The following is a 20,972-nucleotide window of genomic DNA, read 5'->3' on the forward strand; positions in this document are numbered from 1 at the left end:
ACTCTCCCCGCTCCCAGCACACATACATACCCCCACCCCCAGCCTCGTTTTTGCAATTAGAAGTGTTGCAACCAGAGAGCCATGTTCAATTGGGGAGGCGGGTGAAGGCGGGGGGACTTCCTTCTCCCGGGGCCCGTGCAAGCCCACCCCCCCCACCCCACTCATCCCGCCCTCCGCAGCTGGAGGCAGCTTTGCAAAGACCCCTCGGCCTCGGCTTGGGAGGCTAGGGTGGGGGCTGGGGGGGCAGGCCTCGGGAGCACCGTAAACAAACCGCGGCGCGGCGGGCGGGGGAGCTCCGGCGGCCGGCAGCGGGGCCGGGCCCGGGAATGCGCAGCGGACGGGCCGGACAGAGGCCGGGCGGGCCCCCGAGGGGGAGGCCCGGACGCCATCTCCGCCTGAGAACCCCGGGGCCCACCAACCTCCCAGCAACACCTCCCTTCCCCAGGGCGCAAGTTGCAAGCTCCCGGCCAGTGACAGGGTCACCGGGGCACCTGGGAAGGCTGAGGCTGGCGGCGGGTACCCCCCGGGCGCCCCCAGCCCGCCTGGGAGCTGGCCAGAGAGCCCCGCGGCTTTGCATAATCAATCGCGTTGTATTTGCATATTAATACCCCCTCGCTCCCTCCCCCTTACCTCGGCGTGGCGCGCTGGACCGGGCTGGGCAGCGACGCGGGGGTCTCAGCGCCCCGTGCCGGGGGCGTCCATGGGGGGCCGGTGGGGCCCGGGCCGCCCGCCTCCTGCGCCCGGGTGTGAGTGCGAGTGAGCGCGGGGGGGCGGGGGGCGAGTGTGGCGGCCCCGCGGCTCCTCCGGCAGAGGCGGCGGCCGCTCTTGGCTCCTCCCTCCCCCGCCCCGCTCTGGCTGGGGCTCGAGCTCGGCGCGCCCGGCCGGCTCGCGGCTGCTCCCTGCAGGCCGCCTCGTCGCCGCCGGCTCCCGCCCCCCGCCCCACGCCGCGCCCCGGGACCCCCGCCAGCCGCCCGGCCGCCCCTCGGCCGCCTCTGCTCCCGCCCCGCCCGCACTCGCCCGCCCCGCTCCAGGCGTCTCCGGCAGGAGTGGTACTTGGTGACACATTTTGGAAGGGATGTCATTTAAAAAATACTCTTCGCTTGCTGGAAGAATCGGAGGTTTGGAGGGTTGCACGGGGCGGGGGGGAAAATGGAGAAAGGAGTATCGACAAGCCGCCTGCACCTTAGAAGTCGAGGAGAAAGTCTAAATACCAAACCCCAGGAGATTTCTAATTTGTTTCTGAGTTCGGGTCCCTTCTCTGCCAGTAACTCACTGTGTGACCTTGAGCAAATCACCACCGCTTTAGGTGGCAGCTTCCTCAACCTTAAAATTTGAGGATTGTACAGGTGACTCCTGAGGTCCTTTTCACTTCAGTCATCCTGTTTTTAATCCTTTTGGAGGTTTGCTTCCCCACGACCTCCCTTGCACTCTCATTTCTAACATCATTACCTGATCCACTGCCTCCTCTTTAAAATGTCACCCTCCTCCAATACAGGCTTTTTTCTATTCACTGTCACCAGTCATTTCTCAACAATCTGGTCCGCTTGCTGAGCTGGGGAGGGGGCAAAGCTTGCCAACCCCTTCAACTCTCAGCTTCACAGAGGTGATTTTGCTTCACAGAGGTGATTTTTCTTCCCTCGTTTGCCCCCACCCAAATCCAAATGTACAGGGCCAATCTAAGGGGGAGGGTGGGCTGTGTAAAACTGGATCCCCTTCCCCAAAGGAGAGGTGTCTGTCATGCCAGTCCCACCCCTCACGCACACACACCTGCATTCATGGAATAAAACCAACCCAGTGACGCCCGAGCCTCTTTCATCTCGGGATCTCCCAGCGCCAGGCAGAGCTCTAATTACCCCAGCACCCCCCCTGGCCCTGCCTGTTCCCCTGCTGTCATTAGCCCAGTTTTACCAGCGGGGGCCACAGCCTTCCCACGGCTCCCAGGGCGGGGCCCTGTCTCCGCAGTCTGCTCTTGGAAAGAGGGTGTGTGTGTGTGTGTGTGTGTGTGTGTGTGTGCGCGCGCGCGTGTAGGGGGGTTCTGAGTTGGACTGCCCTCACTCAACTTCGTCTCAGCCACCTGCATCCTCAGCTCTCTTGGAGCCACTTCTTTCACAGGGGTACTGGGCTTTGCAATGCATGGGAGAGAGGAGGGCGCCTCTCCTGGGACCCCCTGGAATCACAGGGATGAGAAAGGCAGTTGGGATGAAACCCATGGGATGCAGAGCAGAGTGGTGGTGATGAGGGGTTTTCAGAAGATGAAGGAGCTTGCAGTGGGAAATTGGGGCTGCAGTCTGCAGGGTTAGCATGCAGTAAGTGAACCTGTGCGTTCAGCCTGGGCTCATGGTGGACAGGCAACAGCTGCAGTGTGGGGCAGGAGGCTGATCTCGCAGGGTCAGGGCAGCATGCAGTGGGAGGTGCACAGAGGGTAACTGCTAGTCAGTGCCACCTCCTCAGGGATCGGGCTTGGCTGAAACCCTGGGGAGCAGGGCTATGGTGTGCAGTGTTCAGGGTGCATGTATGGAAGCAGTCCCTTGGGACTGGGCTGCCCAAGGACTTGGGAGATAATCTCAATGCATAAGATGCATTTATGAGATGAGCTCCATTTATCCTGGGCATCGATCAGCCAGAACTACAGAAGCAGGAGACAATGGAGAGGTCTAGCAGTAATCTGGATTAGGGCAGGGTGACAAGTCCAGAGGGGGATGGGGAAAGTGCTGTGGTTTTTGCTTCCCCTCCATTCTGGCTTCCCCACCACATCTCTTAGATGGAAGGCCTTAAAAATATTGGGAAAGGGGAACTCTTTGAAATCCCGACCCAGAGCCACAGAAAATGAGATGCTTTCTATCCACCTTTCTCCCCCTTGAGGGCCAGACCAGGCATCTTGAACTCAAAGATGAAAGTTCACCATTCATCTTACCTCTTTCCCTTTCCTTGGCTCCCAGTAGGGACTGGTAACAGACCTGGGCAAGGGCAAAGGGAAGGGCACACTGCCTCCAAAGCAGGTATCTCGCCAGATCCAGGATCTAGCCCAGGCCTGGGCTTACAGCCCCTGGCCCTGTGCTGCATCACTCCCCTTTCCAACCTACTCACCCTGCCTACCTCCATTTCTAGAAGCTTCTAGCTCCCTTCAGAGTCATCTCATCCTCAGCTCCTGTTCCCTTCTTGCCATGACACCCCTACCAGGGCTACTCCTTCCACCCCCTCACCCCCTCACTGCTTCAGTGCTGAGGCCAAGGGGAGAGCAGGAAGGTGGGGCATGAGTGAAGATGGATGGAGACCCTCCAAGGGGATATGTCTGACGGCCCCCTCCCTCTTCGATTCTGGTTGCCAAGGAGGCAGCAGGAACAGCCTGTTCTCTGGGCTCCCATCGGATCAGCTATGCCCAGGCCCCTCCCTCTCTTCCTTCCTCCATCCCGCCCTCCCAGACCGTTGCTAGGAAGCACCCCAAGATTTCTCAAGGGTCCTACCTTTAGAAACTAGGGGATCTAGATATCTTTCTGAAGAGCTTCCCCCAAAGCCTGGAAGCCAAGACCCCACACAGCCTTCTCCAGCCCTGCCAAGAAGCCCCAAGCAGTTTGAGGGAACAGGAGACAAGCCCTCTGTCAGCCTGCCCTCAAGCTAGCTCAGTGGTCTGGGCCTCAGTAATTCCCCTCCCCATCTTGTCTTGACCTCCTGGGCTCTGGGTGATGTCAGCAAGTGATGAGGTGTCCAGCAGTCACCCTTTGTCTCTGCAGACACAGCCTCACTTATTGGGGAGTTCTAGAAAGACTCTGGAAAACAGAGGAAACTGAGGTGCCACTAAGAGAAATTAAAACCCAGGTATTTCTCCCCCTGAGTGATCTTTAATCAAGAAAAAAGATGCTGAAAATAGAGGAAAGAAAGGGGAGGGTGCAGTTTATGGGGACTTCGGAATCAAGTGTCTGGCAGAGATGAGAGGCTGGGAAATTAGCAAACAATTGCCGTGCCAAGAGGAAAGTCGCCCCTTAATATACCCCCCCATCAGTCAGTTTTATCCCATCAGATGCCCTGGTTGTGGGTCACAAAAAAAGGGAGCCAGGGAAGGGACTCAGGCCTAGCTGAGCCTTGCTTTTGGTAGCTGAGGCAAGAAATGGAAAAAGAAACTGACACCTTCTCCAGGTTGTCTGCCAGGGTTTCTCTTACTTTTATTCATTTGACACTTTTTTTTTTTTTGAGCATTTAATACACACCAAGTATTGGATCCCCTGAACTTTCCCAGCTTCTGGTTTCACTCCTACATAGAACCCCTTCATCCTGCTTTGCCAGGAGAGCAGAGGGGAGGTTTACCTACCATACTACATCCTCCCCCTCCAGTTGAAGGAGAGGATGGGACAGGCTGGTGTGGAGGCCAGGAGTACAGAGTGGCTCTCAGGACCCAGAGCGGGGATAGCTGACCTCCCTCCCTGCCCCTGTCCATGCCTCAGAGTCACAGTACTGTCTTTGCTTCCATGCTGGAGGGTGTGGAGAGGGAAGGCATCTTTCAGGGTGTTAGAGAGGAAACCAGCCTCTCTAGGATTGGTTCAAATTCTGCCTTTCACTGTCCTTGCTGGTCTCTTTCTGGACCTTTCCTGGGGGCAGCAGGAAGACAGAGACAGAAGTGGGGGGATCCAGGAGTGATCCCTGAGTGGGGAGCCACCTTGTAGCCTTCTTCCCCATCCTCTTCTTCCCCAGAAAGAGAGAAAGGGATTTTGGTGTGGGACTAGTTGGGGGAGGAAACTGGTTTGGAGCCAGCTGTGTATGAGTATGTGGGAATGACTCTTTTTCTTTCCCCATCCACCTGCTGCCAATTAACTCCCCATGGTGGGGGGGGGGGCAGGCAAGCTTCCAAAGGAAAATATTCCAGTTAGGGGAGGGGAACGACTCAGTTTCCCTATAGAGTGAAGGGAAGAGGAAACCCGTTGTGTCTTGTACGTTTCCCAACTATTTCAGTATCCCTGGGTCTAGACTCTCGCCACTTTTCCTTATACTTCTTTCCAGCCTAGGTAAGGAATGGCTCCATCTTCTTGGGTACCCAAAACCCAGTTCCCCACAGCCTCTTACCCTACCTCGAGTCCCCACCTAGACTTATCTCCTTTTCTGCCACTGTTCCAGAGCTGCCATGTCGCTCTGCCTGGCTGGCTTCTCCCTGCCCCTCTTCTCCAGCCAGGCTCCTTCCCCAGCCAGACCAACCAACACAATGAAGAGCTTGGACTTGGGGTTCAGAGAGCAGAATCGGGAGCTCAGCCTCTCTCAGTGCTGAGGGAGAAGAAACAGACATCCCAGGAAAGTGGAGACAGTAAGAGGGATGTTTTAGAGGGGTTGTGTTGGGGAAAGGGTTTCCTTCTACACCCAAAGGGGATGTTGACATCTCTTCTTTCATCCACTGGAAGATTATCATGGAGTCCCGTCCTTGTAGTGGGCAAGCCAGAGAGCTTGTGGGTCCTAGGAAGTGATGCTGATATGGAGAGAAAGATGGTATGGCTGCCTCTGATATCTACAGACCAGGGAGTCAGGACAAAGTAGAGAAATTGGAAATAGCCCTTGCCCAGAACTAAGGGAGTTCCTTTACTCCCTTAGGAGTCCAGTTCTTAGGGAAACCTTGACAAGCCTACAGGGAAGGTGCTGGTGAGAGGTCGGGGACAGGGAAGGCAGATGGGCTCACTACAGAAGCCACCTCCCTGCCAATGTAAAGTGGGGAGGAGGCACCCCCACCCCGCCCCGAGATCTGCCAGGTTTCCTGCCAGAGGGGGATGGTTTAAGTTCAGAATACCACTATCTTTAAGGCCCAGATATTCCCCACTCCCATGTAGATTGGATCTAGTACCCACTAAGTCAGGAGCCATCGGTCACAAAGTTGACAGAGGACAGTTTGGGCTGTGAGGGGTGGGAAAGGAGCTGCAGGATCCAGGGATGGGTCAAGGTAGGGGGTCCTAACCTGCAGTAACAGGAAAGGGATGAGAGGAAGGAAGCAGGCAATGGTGGAGTGAGGCGCCTGGGAGAAGAAGGGAAGCCAGCTATGTGAGAGATTGCAGGGAAACAGGGTCTGTGGCCGTCTCAAGTGTGTGTGTGGGGGGAGGGGAGGGGGTGTTTGGAGGTTAAGTGTGAGGAGTCTGGGTTCTCCCTCCCTCCTGCTTTGGAAGCTTTGGCTACACATATTTGGCAGCTGTTTTGTATAAACATTCCCCAGCAGTGTCACTTGGGCAGGCACTAAAGGGAGCAGAATGGAGGGGATTGTGGGTGGGCGTATGGGGAGGGAGGAAAGCCATAGACCTTAGAGGGGTGTGATCTGGCTCTCCTCCAGCTGCACTCTCTCCTTCAGAACATGAGTTCCTGTCTCCCGATTTAGACTCTGCTCCAGATACCCAGAATCCTGTCATTCTCTGCCCTGAGGGCCTCAGGTTTGATTCCAGAGTCTGAGTGGACTGGTCTTCCAGATATGTCCCTCTGAGGACTGATTTTGCCACTGAAAGGGTGACCAAAGAATGGTTGTTGGGAAATACAGATGGAGCTTGAACTCCTGGTTGGGAATATGAGGCTTCTCATGGTATGGGATGGGGAGCTGAAAATAGGGGTGGCTGGGGGGCTCCCATGTTGTTTGGGTCATAAATGTTAGGGACGACCTGTCCACAAACAGGACAGGGATGAGGGCTGTTTATAGGGAGGCTCATATGTTGGAGCCAGGTGGGTAGCATTTGCTTTTGGGCTTCTCACTGGGGGTGGAAAAAGTCTAATACCCAAAACACTAGGATAAGCGAGACATTCCATTGTTTTTAATAAACTTAAGAAAATAATATTTTTAGATTTATGGGAAAAAATTTGAAGATAGAGTACCTGTACCCCACGCCCAGTTTTCCCTTTTATTAGGAACTTACATTAGTATGGTACATTTGTTACAATTAATGAACCATTATTGATACATTATTAACTAATGTCTGCTGAGTTTTCATCTAATGTTCTTCTTCTGTTCCAGGATCACATCCAGGATACCAAGTCACATTTAGTCATCATGTCTCCTTGGGCCCTTTTGACTATGACAGTTTCTCAAATTTTCCTTAGTTTTGATAACCTAAACCTCAGTTTCCTCCTTATTGCTTAATACTGGGAGGACTGCCAGATTTGGGGGTGAAGTAGTGGGTGATGTGTGTGCAAGTGACAGAACCTCAATGTCGCTTCTGGAATACAGGTGTGGAAATGAGAAGAGCCCTGCTAGACTTAGGGATTTAGGAGGAGGGAATAAAAAAAGACCAGAAAGAGAAAGCCTATTGCTGAACGAACGCCACACCCTTGGCGTGCCTATTAACTAGCGGATAATGAAAGGATGTCGGGATGTGATTTAAATGCTCGGTCGACAGTGACGTCATTGAACGAAGCCTGATTGCGAGAAGCCTTTCAAGAAACTTTCCCTCTAAGTCCCCTGAGTCGCTGCGATGCTTCAGCTCCTACCTGTCCTCTAAAGGAGAGTAACAATGCAGGCTGACTAGCTTCGTCCCCTAGCTTGCTCGCTCGCGGAGTCCAAGGAACTACAATTCCCAGAAGACATCGTGGCGTGACCGGGCTCTTGCTGCATCCCGATTGGGTTAATAGTGGTTACTCCCAGCCAATAGAAAATCAGCTCTTTAATAAGTGCCAAAATGGTGATGCCTAGGATCTAGGACTAGGTTGTCCGGTAGGCTTAAATTTGGGGAGGTGGTGGATGAAAAGGAAATAGGAAATTTCAGGGTTGGGGAAGGTAGAGGAAATGGGGGCGAGGGGGGGGGGCGGAATCTGGATTTGGGTGGTAGCGGCTGAGGGACGCAGCGAGAGCTAAGGGCAGAGTTAGGGAACCGGAACCAGCTTAACCCCTTGCTGCCCATTTATCTCTGTATTAAAGTCCCTTTGACACCTTAGTGCTCCAGTTTCAAGAAGGATGATTTAGGAGGGGAGAACCTAACAGGATCCCTACTTTGCCCCTTTCCCTTTTTTTCCCTTTCTAGTTCTGCCTCCCTTAAATCTTCCTGTATCTTCTCCATTCCATTTTATTCTGTTCGCTGCCCCCCTCCCCCCACGCCCCGTTCTTTTCCTCAGAATCTCTTCACCCCTTCTCTAGCTCGATTTCTCCCGCCTCACAGCTGACCGCCACCGGCCTGGCCTCCTGAGTGAAATCATGAAGGTGGTGAACCTGAAGCAAGCCATTTTGCAGGCTTGGAAGGAGCGATGGAGTGACTACCAATGGGCAATCAACATGAAGAAATTCTTTCCCAAAGGAGCCACCTGGGACATTCTCAACCTAGCAGGTGTCAAGTGAAGTAGGAAGGAAGGATGGGAGGGCTAAACCCAGAGAAGCTATAACCACTGAGTCTTACTTTGTTATTCCCCTTACAGAAGCACTACTGGAGCAGGCCATGATTGGACCTTCCCCCAATCCTCTCATCCTGTCCTACCTGAAGTATGCCATTAGTTCCCAGGTAAACTGTTCCACCTGTTCCAGAGAGTGAGGGTTTGAAGGTAAAAGACTTGGAGTACAGCTCAGACTTTCTAGGTGAATTTGAACACATCATTTCTCTGAGCCTTAGTCTTCTGGTGAAAATAACAGTACTTCATTGGTTATGATTAATATTACATTAACTTATTCTACCAATAAATATTCACAGATGCTTGTATGTGCCAGACAGTGCCATAGGCTCTGGGGATTTACCTGTGAACAAGGCCTGATCCCAGCACACAAGGAATTTAGTCGGTAATGCAGGCATATAAATAAACAGTCAATTGCAGGATGGGATTATGATATAGGCTAGAACAGAGTACTATGGGAGTACATGGGAGGGGCACCTAATCCAGCATGAGCAACCAGGGAGAAAGTGATGTTTAAACCAAGACATGAGTGTTGAGTGGGAGTTGTCCAGGCAGATTGATGAGAGTGTACAAAGCAGAGAGAAAAGCACATGCAGAGGCTGGGAGACAAACATCACATGAATTTTAGGAACTGAAAATAGTGTGGTATGGCTGGAGCAGCAGTTTTGGTCTTAGCACCTTTTATACCCTTAAAAATTGAGACTCCTACAGAGTTTTTGTTAATACGTATTATATCTTTTCATATCACCATTTTAGAAATTAAAAAGAATTTTTGTACTTAAAAGTAACAAAAAAATACCCATTTTATATTAATATAAATGACATTTTAGTGAAAAATAACCATTTTTTTTAAAACAACAGAAAATTGGTGAAGATAGTGGCATTGTTTTACATTTTTGCAAATCTCTTTGATGTTTGGCTTGATAGAATACAGCTGAATTCTCCTATCTGCTTCTGCATTCAGTTGTTGCGGTAGGTAGGCTGTTTCAGCTGATGTATATAAAGAGAATCTGGGGGGAGGGTATAGCTCGGGGTTAGAGTGCACGCCTAGCATGCACATACAAGCAATCCCCAGTACCTCCACCAAAACAAATAAACAAAACCCTCATTACCCCCCTCAAAATAAAAGAGAATCTAGTCTTGCACATCAGATACTTAGTTTGAAAGGGAGGAGTATTTTTAAAGCCTTTCAGATAAATGTGGATATTTTTCTTTGATAATTATGCTAAGATTCAGCAGATGTTGTAAAAATCACATCAGTGAATTTTTAATACTGTTACATTAAAATCCATTGATTTCTCTCTTGCAGTTTGAATGGATCTTTTACCCCTGCATGATTTTATAATATCATGAATCGGTCATTTGGAAAATATCCATTACTTATTTATACAGATATTCCAATTGTTGACATATTTAGTTATATAATGTCATATGTCATGGAGCCTCTGGGACTTTCTGTTGTACACTTGTAAGAAAGTAAGAGTGAAAAAGGCAAATACCATCTTGTAGTATTTTAAAAATAGTTTTGACCTCATAGATCCCCCAGGGGCCCCTGGACCATCTTTTGATAACTGCTGGGCCAGTACTTCAAGGAGGAGATTGGTTTAGAGCGAGAGATAGAGATTAGGTCATAAATGACCTGTTGGTGTTGCTAAGGAGTGTGGACTTTATCCTGGGGTAATGAGTAATCATTTAAAGGGCTTTAAGTGGAGGAGTAGTGTGATAGGATTTATATGTATTTAACATGGCAATAAAATGCATAGATCGTAAGATTAATTCATTGAGTTTTAGTAATTGTCTATACCCACGGCATTAACATCCAAAATAAGATACAGAACATTTTCGTTCTCCCAGAAGGTTCCCTTGTACCCTCTTCTAGTACATCTTCCTATAACTGCTAAATGTTTCTATCTGCACCATAGATTAACATTGTCTATATTTGAATTTCATAGAAATGGACTCAATAGTATAAACACTTAATGCTCTGTCTTCTTTTGTTAAACAGAAATGTTGTTGAGCTCTTTGTTGTATATGTCAGTAGTTCATTCTTTTAAAAATATTTTTTACTTATTTTTTTTCATTGAGGTATAGTCAATTTACAATGTTGTGTTAGTCTCTGGTGTTCAGCATGGTGATTCAGAAAAATCACCGCTTCACGAATTTGTATGTCATCCTTGCTCAGGGGCCATGCTAATCTCTGTATCATTCCAATTTTAGTATATGTGCTGCCGAAGCGTGCACTCCTTTTTTTAAATTGCCAAGTAGTATTCCTCAGCTGGCATGTAGTTCTTATGCCTTTTTTTTCCTCTTGGCCTCGTGGCCTCGTGTCTGCTTTCCATGTTAGAATAAGCTCATCTTCCTTAATCTTTTTTTATTTTTTAATTTAAATTTTTTTTTCTTTTTTGGTGGGGAGAGGAAATTAGGTTTGTTTTATTTATTTATTAACAGAGGTGCTGGGGATTTAATCCAGGACCTTGTGCATGCTAAGCATGTGCTCTACCACTGAGCTATATATACCCTTATCACCCTTGCTCTTTTTAACTGCTGTATAATGCTCCATATGTTCAGTAATTTAGGTTGTTTTGCATTTTTTACTGTTAATCATCAATGATTCACTGAACATCCTTATACTTACCTCTCTGCATATCTCGGACTATTTCCCTAGGATAGATAGCTAGAAATTGCTGGTTTGAAGAGTACACACATGTTAAATCATAGTGGATCCCGCATGTTGCCCTCAAAAAAGGATTGTATCACTTTACACCCACTCCATAGTCCTTGCCAGTATTTCCCCACACCTTTGCCAGTGTTGGATAGAATCTTTTAAGATTTTTTTCCTAGAGAGGCAAAAAAGTACATCATGTTATAAGATGTATTTCCACGATTGTGATGTTGAGCATATTTTTTCACGTTTATTGGCTCTCTGTATATATTCTGTGAATTACTTATGTGTATCATTTGCCCGTTTTTTCTAACATTAGTTTATTGTCTTTATTTTTTTTTTAGTAACAGCTTTCTTGAGACATAAATCACATAACATACAGTTTACCCACTTAAAGTGTGTGAGTCACTGGTTTTTAGTATATTTAGACTTGTGTTACCATCACCACAATCAATTTAGAATATTTTCATCACCCTAAGAAGAATCTTACAATTTTTAAGTGTCTTTTAATATAGTCTATCTTGTAATTATTATCTGTTATTTATGTTTTAAATTTTTTTCTATCACTGTTTTAACTTTGTGGTTTAATTTGCTTAGCATGCAGAATATTTTTTAATGTATTTGTTGTCAGATTTAACTGTTTTTTTTTTTCCTGTATGGCTTTTGTCTTGCATAAGGGCTTCCCTGCTCCAGGATCAAAATATATTCTTTAATTTCTGCCAACACTTCACTTTGTTTAATCCATTTAGAATTTTCTGGTGTAAGGAAAGGATCCAAATTTATCTATTTTTCTGAATAGATGGACAATGGCTTTATTGAATAGGCCATTTAATGGTCATATCTTACATTCTCTTAACAGACAATGGTCTATTTCTTGACAATCTAGTATTTCATTGACATATTTATCTTTTTTGTGCCAGTACTTTACCCTTTTCATGACTCTATCTCTATAGTACGTTTGATATCTTATTACTCAAGTCTTCCCTTAGTTGTTTTATTTTTCAAAAATTTCTTGGCTGTTTTCAGGCATTTTCTTTTCCAGACAGATTTTAGAATCAACTTAAGTTCCTTAAAATATCCTGTTGCATTTTGATTGGGGTTTCCTTGACTTTGGGGATTTGAGGAATTTGTGGTTTGATTTTAGAAGGATCACTCTGGTTGTAGTTTGAAGAATGAGTGGGAGGGAGGTAAGGCAGAAGGCAGGGAGACAGTTTAGTCTAGGATATTTTTTCTGTAAAGGACCAGATAGTAAATACTTTCAGCTTAGCAGGCTGTATGTTCTCAGTCACCACCATTCTGTCATTTTAACTCACAAGCACATTTAGGCAATAAAGCACATATAGGCAATATGTGAATAAACCGACATGGCTGTGTCCTGATACAACTTTATTTACAATAAAGGTAACGAGGCGGGGTGAGTATAGCTTAGCGGTGGAACACATGCTTAACGTGCACAAGGTCCTGGGTTCAGTCCCCAGTACCTCCATTAAAAAAAGAAGTGTAGGGGGAAGAAAAAAAAGGCAATGAGGCAGATTTAATTTTTTAGCTGTAGTTTTTCAAGCCCTGATTTCGGTCTGTTACAGTGATTCAGGTAAGAGATGATACTAGCAGAAACTTGAGAAGTGGCAGCAGGAAAAAAAAGATGAGTCCAAGAACAATTTAGGAAGTGGCATTGAGAGGATTTGGTGGTTAACTGGAGGAGGGGTGTGAGAGAGAGGAAGAAATCAAGGCTGAAGTCTGGGTTTCTGGTTTGGACCCCTGGAGGGCTGATGGGATGGGAAGGAGACAGTGGGATTGGAGCAGGACTGCTGTTAGGGTTGGAGTGCAGATGAGGGGTGGTGTTTGCTTCTGGCCTTGATTCACTGAAGGTACCTGGGGGACTGACAAAGAGAAGACCCTCAGTAGCCAGTTGAACACATAATATGTCTGGAACTCGGAAGGAGAGAGGAGACTGGAGCTAGGGTTTAGGAGCTGTCAGCCACAGATGGTATTTGAAGCTCCAGGCATAGAGGAGATTGCCCAGAGAGAGTGTGGCGCGGGAGCCAAGAGGTGACCCAAGCCGTATTTCTGAGGAACCAGTCACACTTGGGGAACACCCAGAGGAAAAGAATTCCTCAGAGGAGTCTGAAGAGAAGGGACTGGTGAGGAGAGAAGGAAACCAAGAGAGTGTGATCCCAAGAAAAGCCCAGGGAGGAGAGGACTTGAAGGATGAGGAGCTGTTTCCTGCTGTTAGATGCCACTGAGAGGGCAGCGAGATGAGAACCGAGGAGTAGCCGTGGGGTTTAACAACTTTGTTGATGAGCCTAATGAGAGATTTTCGCGGTGGTGAGGACAGAAGTGATTGGAGTGGGTCGTGTTGCGAATGGAAGGCCAGGAGGTAGAGACAGTGCGTGTTGAGCACTCATGTCTGTGGTGAGAGCATGGTGGTTAATTGGAAATAGAGAGTCTGCGGGGGGTTCTTTTAAAAATAGAAGACCCTTGAGGAGGGAAAGGGTAGCTCAAGTGGTAGAGCGCATGCTTAGCATGCACGAGGTCCTGAGTTCAATCCCCAGTGCCTCCATTAAAAAAAAAAAGATAAATAAAAAAGATAAACCTAATTACCCCCCCAATTTTTTTTAAAAATAGAAGAACTTTGAGATGTGTAAATTGATGAGAAAGGCAAGAGGGAGGAAGAGCCTAAAGTACCGGTGAGAGAAAGAAAAATAGGAAAGACCTTCGTGACTTGCAAAATGCTATGCAAGATTAGTAATTTATTCTTCCGTCAGAGTCAAGAGGCTCTTTGGTCCAGTGCTGTGCACGTAGACGGCACTTAGCAGGAGTTGAGGGCGTTGAATATGAGGAGAGAGGGGATTAGAAGGCAGCTGCAAGGTCACTCTGGGCTGGCCAGGTGTGCACCAGGCCGCTTAGACTGTCTCCAGCCTCGGGGGCTGATGGTGGCTTAGAGCTTCTATGTTGATGGATATATTAGGACTGGGATAGGTTAAATCCTGCTGTGAAAAGCAGTTCACCATGTGGAAAGTATTTTTAGGTCTCCAGAGTAGCAGGGCTTTATTGATACCATTAGCAAAGACGGGCTGAGCAGAATTCTGACTTTGGAGCCCATAAATTCACAGTAACTCCCGGCATCTCTCAGAACCTACAGAACTGGGTGTTTTTCTTCTGGTAGTTTGGGGTGAGTTTCTAGTGGGGACATCCAGCTCCCCCTTCAGGTTGGTATCCAACAGGGCTCAGTTCGCTGCCAAACTCTTGCTATGGGGACATGGGTTATAAATAAACAAACACTCGCCTGGAACGTTATGGTCATCCTGCCCAGGCAGGCTCCCAACTTTCTGATCACTGTCAGACACCAGCTATGGCTTCACAGTATGCCCCGCTGAGAGTGGCACTAAACGCTAACGGTGTATTTAAGTCCTCTGTGTGTTTTGCTCCTCTTTATCCAAGTCCAGTAAAAAATGTCTGAACAGAGAGCCGTCTGTTCATGTATTGGAGAAACTACATGGAAGGCATTGCTATGCATGTAAAATTCACCGTACTGAGTCACTGAGGGTGACTTAGCTTTCTTCTTACATCTTTGGAAATTTCTATTCCTCTAGTGAAGACAACCTATGAGGCAGGTGATTATCCTGACGGTTTTTATCATTATATTCTGCTTTTTATTTTGATACATTTTGCCACTAATTTTGAGTACACACCTGTAACTATGTTCTGTGGTATTCACATTTGATCAGCATGCTATAATTATTATTTTTTAAAATATGGCAACTTAAAAGCTCTCTGGAGGGTTTGATTTCATTCATGACTAATTATTTCTTTTGAACCACATCTCCAATCTTAGTGATGAATAGGTTTTACTCATAGAAATTTGCTTTAAGGTAAAAGTTTTTCAGGATGCTAGTTACTAGAATTCATCAATCTAAAGCAATAAAAACTTACTGAGGACCTACTGTGTGGTCAGCCTGGGGCTAGGTTCTAGGGAAACATAAACTTAACACTATTTCTGTTCTCAGGGAGCTCACTGTTCAGATAGCATTTCCTGAAATGTCTTTTGCAAATACTGCTTAAATGAAATTCCTCGGCCACATAATTTGGAAAAGTATTGTTTGCTTCATCGCCAGTTATCCTAGAGATTCTCATTGTATACAAAAATATTATTATGGTTTAGGGAAGTCTTACAGTAAGGAAAGCTCTTTACTAAAAGAACCCTTTAAAGAAAGCTCTTTGTATATGTTTATTTCAGGGTCTCTCAAATTCGTATCACCCAGAAGCTCTGTATATGTGTGTGCATGTGTAAAATTTCTTAACGTCTTGAGGAATCTTTGGAACAACATCACCCAATAGAACTTTCTATGATGATAGAAATGTTCTGTTATCTGCACTGTCCAGTACAGTAGCCACTAGCCACATGTGGCTGTTGAGTACCTGAGATGTGGCTAGTTCGACTAAGGAACTGAATTTTTAATTTCATTTAACTTCAGTTTAAACAGCCAGATGTGGCCAGTGGCATCCCTCTTGGACAGCACAGCTTTGGAAGCTACTTTGGGAAATGTTGGTCTAAGGGTGTGTTTTTACTTATCTATTCTCCAGACGTTATTAACAGGTTCATGGTGGTCACTGAGTGAAAGCATCCTTGTCCTCAAGGAGCTCCTAGTTTGGTGGGGCAGCAGGTACCCACTGTGCAATGATAGGTCTAAGGCATTTACTGGGAGCACCGAGAAAGGATTTCAGCTTTGGGTGGTGCCCTGGAGGAGTCTTATAGAGAATGAGTATGTGTGATGAAATTCACTACCTATTACAAGTGTAGGTGCTACGTGTTCATTGCAGGGAAAGTTTGTGTATCTCCAGTTCTTGTCCAAATACAATCACTCTTGATAGGAGTTTTAGGAGTAGAGTAAGAGGATCTCACCCTGGTCCGTTCTTCTGCCCACCAGCAGTCTAACCTTGTTCTGTCTGGTGGCATGTGAACGTGAAACTTGTCCCCTTTGGATACCCCCAAATCATCTTCTCAGTGGGTTTATGCCGATGCCTTCAATCATAGTGAGTGTGATTGAAGCAGGAATGGGCACAATGCCTGATGTTACTGCCTCTCTTCAGTGTTTGAGGATGGCCTCTCGAAGGGGTGAGATTTTAGGAGAGTTGCAGCCACTTTAAGTGTCAGTGTTTGTGCCTCTCAACTGTGGCACACTAGTTGTCTGAATTTTATCTTTCTTCTTTCTTTCCAGATGGTGTCCTACTCCTCTGTCCTCACAGCTATCAGTAAGGTATGACCACAGCCACACATGAGCTCAGTGGGGGGGCCGGGGGGGCAGAGGAATGGTAGCGACAGAGGGGCCCCACCTCCCTGACTGCTCTGACCACGTGACCTCTGAGGCTGGGCAGGCAGCACAGCCTGCCTCTGGCTGGCATGGCTGCTTTCCTTGGGAAGGAGGGGGATCCTGGGAAGTGGAGGCTGGCCATTGGGAGCCAACTGCCAATGTTGAAAGGATGCTGAGCCTGAAACCTGAGGTCAGAGTAGAGATGAACAGGAATCCCGAATGTGCCAGGTGCTGCAAGCGTGAGACTGGGGAGTGACTGGGACGTTCCATAGCATCACCACTGTTCTTTCCACAGTTTGATGACTTTTCCCGGGACCTGTGTGTCCAGGCTTTGCTGGACATCATGGACATGTTTTGTGACCGACTGAGGTAATGGCAGGGGTGAGGGGCTCACAACCTTCCAGCACTATCTTAGCGTAGAGGAGAAACTCCTGGCACAGAGACTCAGACCGGCTCTGCGGGCTCCCACACTTCTGCCCACCTGCTCATCTGCACCCACTCACCCCCATTCTTTTCTCCTTATTCCCTTAGGACTAAAATGCCTCTTCTCTGTCTGGAGTAGCTCATTTGAAATCTTATCCAATGGGAGCCGACAGGGCCATCTTCCCCAGGCCTTTGCTAGCTTCCCAACTCTCTTCCCTAGTAGGGGAGTGCCAGGCCCTTTGGGGAACGTTGGTGTGGGTCAAATTTCAGCCTTTGGAGTAGAGTCAGATTTTGCATCCTTTCTTGGTAGCTGTCACGGCAAAGCGGAGGAGTGTATCGGGCTCTGCCGGGCCCTCCTCAGCGCCCTCCACTGGCTGCTGCGCTGCACCGCAGCCTCTGCCGAGCAGCTCCGAGTCGGGCTGGAGGCCGGCACTCCAGCGGCCGCCGAGAAGCAGCTTGCCATGTGCCTGCAGCGCCTGGAGAAGACCCTCAGCAGTACCAAGAACCGGGCCCTGCTCCACATCGCCAAACTAGAGGAGGCCTGTATGTCCCCTGGTTCCCTGAGCCCCACCTGCCACTGCGCCCGTAGCTGGTTCTTTAATTGAGAGGGGAGAGGCAGGATGCCATCCCACTTCTTTCCAGGAGGATCTGAAATCATCCCACTTCCTTTTTTTTCTCCCCATAAGCATTGCATACATCCCAGGGACTTGGGCAGGGTGGCACCCGAGCCAATCAACCAACAGGTATTTACTGAGCATTGTTGTATGCCCAGCACTGTGCCAGGTGCTGGGGGTGGGGGGGCGGGGGGCTACCGAAGGAGCATGTGGCAGGTCCCTACCCTCCACAAGCAGACACGCTAGTGGGGAGCAAGACTAGTACGTAATAGACACGGAAAAAACGGGAGGACAAGACAAGCACACCATCCATTCTTGTGTTGGTCTCCATGTGACTCATCTTTTGAAAGCAAATGACTCTTGTGTTTGAGTGTGGCCTAAAACATCCCTCTAAACGCAGGCCTGTGGCGCCGTACACCTCTTAACTCAAGTGCAGGTGTTGAATTTCAGACCCCTCCAGAGCCCAGGATCAGACAGACCACCTGGTGGGAGGGAAGACTGGCAGTTCTGGACATGGGACCCGAAGGCCACAGTCTTGCTGATGAGGCTTGGGACCACCTAAGGATCTCTTGTTCTCCAGTCACAAGGATACTGGAGTGGGTTCCACCTGGGTTTTCAGGACCTGGCTGGAGAACTTGATATAGGATTAGTATGTTTATTACTTCTCAGAATAGGGTTTATGGCCTGTGAAAAAGCCAGAAAGATGATCACTATGTAAAAATGGGCTGTACGTATGTTGAGCCCTTGACAAGTGTTTGTTGGCTGAAAAGCGAGTGAATATTGAACTTAATTTTATCGGATCTCAGGTCTTCTTGTTTTTTTCCCCTACACTACATGGAGGTTAATGGGCTAGGTGGTGGCATTATTAATCATCTGACCCTCTGGAAGCGTAATCAAGATAAGTTACTTATAATTAAGGGCCAAATTGTGCGGTGTAGACCGCGAGTATAGGCGTTGAGGAGTCAGAGAGCAGTGGGTGGGTAAGTTGTTGAAGGAGCTGGGGCTTGAACAGAGACTTGAGGGCTAGTGAGAGAGTGAGGGTGAGGTGAGTAGGAGGGGCATTTCAGAAGGGGGAGCAGCGAGAGCAAAGTGACATGGAGCAGGCGACATGGAAGGCTGTTTAGGACTCCAGCTTGACTGGGCTGGAGAGTGGTGGCCACTTGCAAGGCTGGCCCATTCTTGAAATGATTTGTGGCCACCCCTCTGTTCCACTGGACTCCACACCCCCTCTGCCTCCCTCTGTCCCTGCCTGTGTTATGCCGGACCTAGTCTCTAAGTCAGCTGCGTGCAATCCCTAGAGGTCCATCCTCTGGGAATAGCTTCTAGGGGCTCCATCAATGGTGTGCACCCCTCTTCTGGAAACAGTGCATGCTGCCCTCAGGCCCCCAGCCTTCATGCCATCCTCAGGGGAAGCCTCCCTGCGTGGTTTTGTGGGCCCAGGGGGTGCCAAAGTCGAGGAGTTGGGGCCACTGTCTTCCATGCCTCTGTTTCCCATCATTTTCTGCATTTCCTTTTCTCTGCCAGCTTCCTGGACTGCCATTGAGCATTGCCTCTTGAAGCTTGGGGATATCCTGGCTGGTCTCAGCAGCCCCCAGCTCCGGAGCCAGGCCGAGCAGTGTGGCACACTTATCAGGAGGTACCCATTCCCAGGGCGATCACGGTGAAGGGACTGGGGAGGTGTGGCCCTGGCCCCGGCCCCTCTGCTCTCACCTCCTCTCTGACTCTTCCAGCTCCCCACATACTGTCCCCTGTGGCTGTTTTCCCTCAGCATCCCCACCATGCTGTCCGTGCACTCGGAGCAGCTGCACAAGACTGGCTTCCCCACCGTCCATGCAGTGGTCCTGCTCGAGGGCACCATGAACCTGACAGGCGAGACACAGCCGCTGGTGGAACAGCTGATGATGGTGAAACGCATGCAGGTGGGAGGCCAGCGCTGCTTCTCTGTCCCCAAGACAGGCCGGCCATGCGGAGGGCAGGAGGGAGGATTCTTCTGGTCTTTCTTGGGAGAGATAGGGTTTCTCTCGCTTCCTGGTGGAGCATGGATCCCAGTCCTGCGCGGTTCTATCTGTCTGATGAAATGCCATGTCACCTGGCGTCCCTGGTTCTCACATGGGAGTGGGGGAGGTGCCTGTGCTGTGTGGCCTCTGACCCCCCGATCCTCAGGGGCCCAGAGGCAGGAGGGGCACGGCACCCTCTCAGGACTCACCCATGGCTCTCCCTGCAGCATATCCCTACCCCACTTTTTGTCCTGGAGATCTGGAAAGCTTGCTTCGTGGGTCTTATTGAGTCTCCTGAGGGTACTGGAGAGCTCAAGTGGACAGCTTTCACCTTCCTCAAGGTACCTGGGACGGGGGAGCTGCGGAGAGCCCATCTGGGGATGGTTCTTAGGAAGAGCAGAGACACCCTGGACCTTTGCCCCACGTTTCTCCCTGCTGGCCTTGTGCCCAGCTTGCCAGGTCCCCCAGCACAAGTTCCCCTCTGTGATTTTCTCTGAAAGTCCCAGGGCTGTGTTCAGCCCACTTGGCAGGCTTCCGCCATGTCTTGGCATCAGCCAGCGTGGCGCAGGGCAGCTGTGGGAGCCCACTTTGGCTTATGGCATTTCCTCGTCGAGCCATGAAAGTGAGGGGTTCCTGTGCCCCTCAGGCTGAGGGCACCAGGCACTTGGCTAGCCGTCAGCTTTCTGATTTGGCTCTAAGAGTGTCTTTACTTCCAGGGTAGGAGTGTTCCTGTCTCTGTGCAGAGCAGCGGGCTGGAGGGGATGCCTTTAGTTCTGGGTGAAGGAGAGAAGAAATTGAGCTTCCTATCCCTCACCACCCTGCCTCACCCTCTAGATTCCACAGGTTTTGGTGAAGTTGAAGAAATACTCTCATGGGGACAAGGTGAGTGAAAGAAATGAGATGGGGGGAGGACATGGAAACAGGTGAATCCTTGTTTCTGCCCCAAAGGAACAAGGGCACAGGGAGGGTTCCTTGGCCCTTGCTGGGCACTGGTGCATTCTTGTGCTGGAGTCAGCCTGGGAGCACGTGTGTACCTCTGCGCACATGCATGCAGTCTTCTGACAAGGCAGCCAGGCTGCTTGGAGACGAGGTTGCCTGAGAAGACCAGGCCGGGGTGGACACAGGGAGCAGTCGTGCCCTGTACTCTTCCCGTCCAGTTGCTGGAAGCCAGCGGGGCACGGCTGACTTGTAGGCTGTTGAACCCAGCAGGGCATCCTCATGAGCCTGCATCGCAGGCTGTGCATGGAGCAGAGGACCTGGAAGCCAGAATGCAGTTTCTGGCTCTTTGCAGGACTTTACTGAGGATGTCAATTCTGCTTTTGAGTTCCTGCTGAAGCTCACCCCCTTGCTGGACAAGGCTGACCAGCGCTGCAAGTATGAAGTCCCCTGTTCACCCTCACTCTACTGGAAGGTGTTCTGGGCTCTTCCTCTGCTCTTTGTGCCAGAGAAGCCCCAGGAGACTGTCTCCTTGTTCACTCCCCTCGGCAGGGGCAGGAGGCAGCAGCCCCGTGGTTGTGAGTGCCCGGTCCTCTCTGCCTTCCCTCGGGCACTCAGAAAGTTCTTCATCCTCAAGGAAGGAAGATGCAAGACAGGCTCATTGCTCCCTCTTCAATAATCCCTGCTGTATGCCCAAGCCTCC

The 20,972-nt window shown here is 49.3% G+C and overlaps 2 protein-coding genes and 1 non-coding gene across 15 annotated transcripts in view; 1 reads left to right on the plus strand and 2 right to left on the minus strand.

Annotated features, from left to right (window-relative positions):
• THRA (thyroid hormone receptor alpha) overlaps positions 1-1,097 on the minus strand; it is a 23,214-nt gene extending 22,117 nt beyond the window's left edge. Inside the window, exon 1 of one of the 2 annotated variants that reach the window (XM_074342888.1) lies at positions 631-1,097. In XM_074342888.1, the coding sequence (XP_074198989.1) occupies positions 631-1,082 (452 nt within the window). In that variant the 5' untranslated portion in view covers positions 1,083-1,097. The remainder of the gene's footprint in view (positions 1-630) is intronic. The other variant, XM_074342890.1, reaches the window with a different exon arrangement.
• MED24 (mediator complex subunit 24) overlaps positions 1,063-20,972 on the plus strand; it is a 28,852-nt gene continuing 8,942 nt past the window's right edge. For 5 of the 12 annotated variants that reach the window (XR_012499483.1, XR_012499484.1, XR_012499485.1 and 2 more), the window contains exons 1-10: positions 7,667-8,267; positions 8,356-8,438; positions 16,207-16,245; positions 16,595-16,668; positions 17,033-17,265; positions 18,861-18,972; positions 19,105-19,255; positions 19,561-19,674; positions 20,168-20,215; positions 20,625-20,707. Coding sequence is in view for 9 of the 12 variants with exons in the window: in XM_074342887.1 (XP_074198988.1) it covers positions 8,138-8,267; positions 8,356-8,438; positions 16,207-16,245; positions 16,595-16,668; positions 17,033-17,265; positions 18,861-18,972; positions 19,105-19,255; positions 19,561-19,674; positions 20,168-20,215; positions 20,625-20,707 (1,067 nt within the window). In the remaining 3 variants the exon portion in view is untranslated. The other 7 variants (XM_074342880.1, XM_074342883.1, XM_074342881.1 and 4 more) reach the window with 7 other exon arrangements.
• Positions 10,463-10,566, minus strand: LOC123618432 (U6 spliceosomal RNA). The gene has a single exon (XR_006726872.2). It is a non-coding gene; the product is annotated as a U6 spliceosomal RNA (small nuclear RNA).

The sequence above is a fragment of the Camelus bactrianus genome, chromosome 16, assembly GCF_048773025.1.
Source record: "Camelus bactrianus isolate YW-2024 breed Bactrian camel chromosome 16, ASM4877302v1, whole genome shotgun sequence".
NCBI classification, from domain to species: Eukaryota; Metazoa; Chordata; class Mammalia; order Artiodactyla; family Camelidae; genus Camelus; species Camelus bactrianus.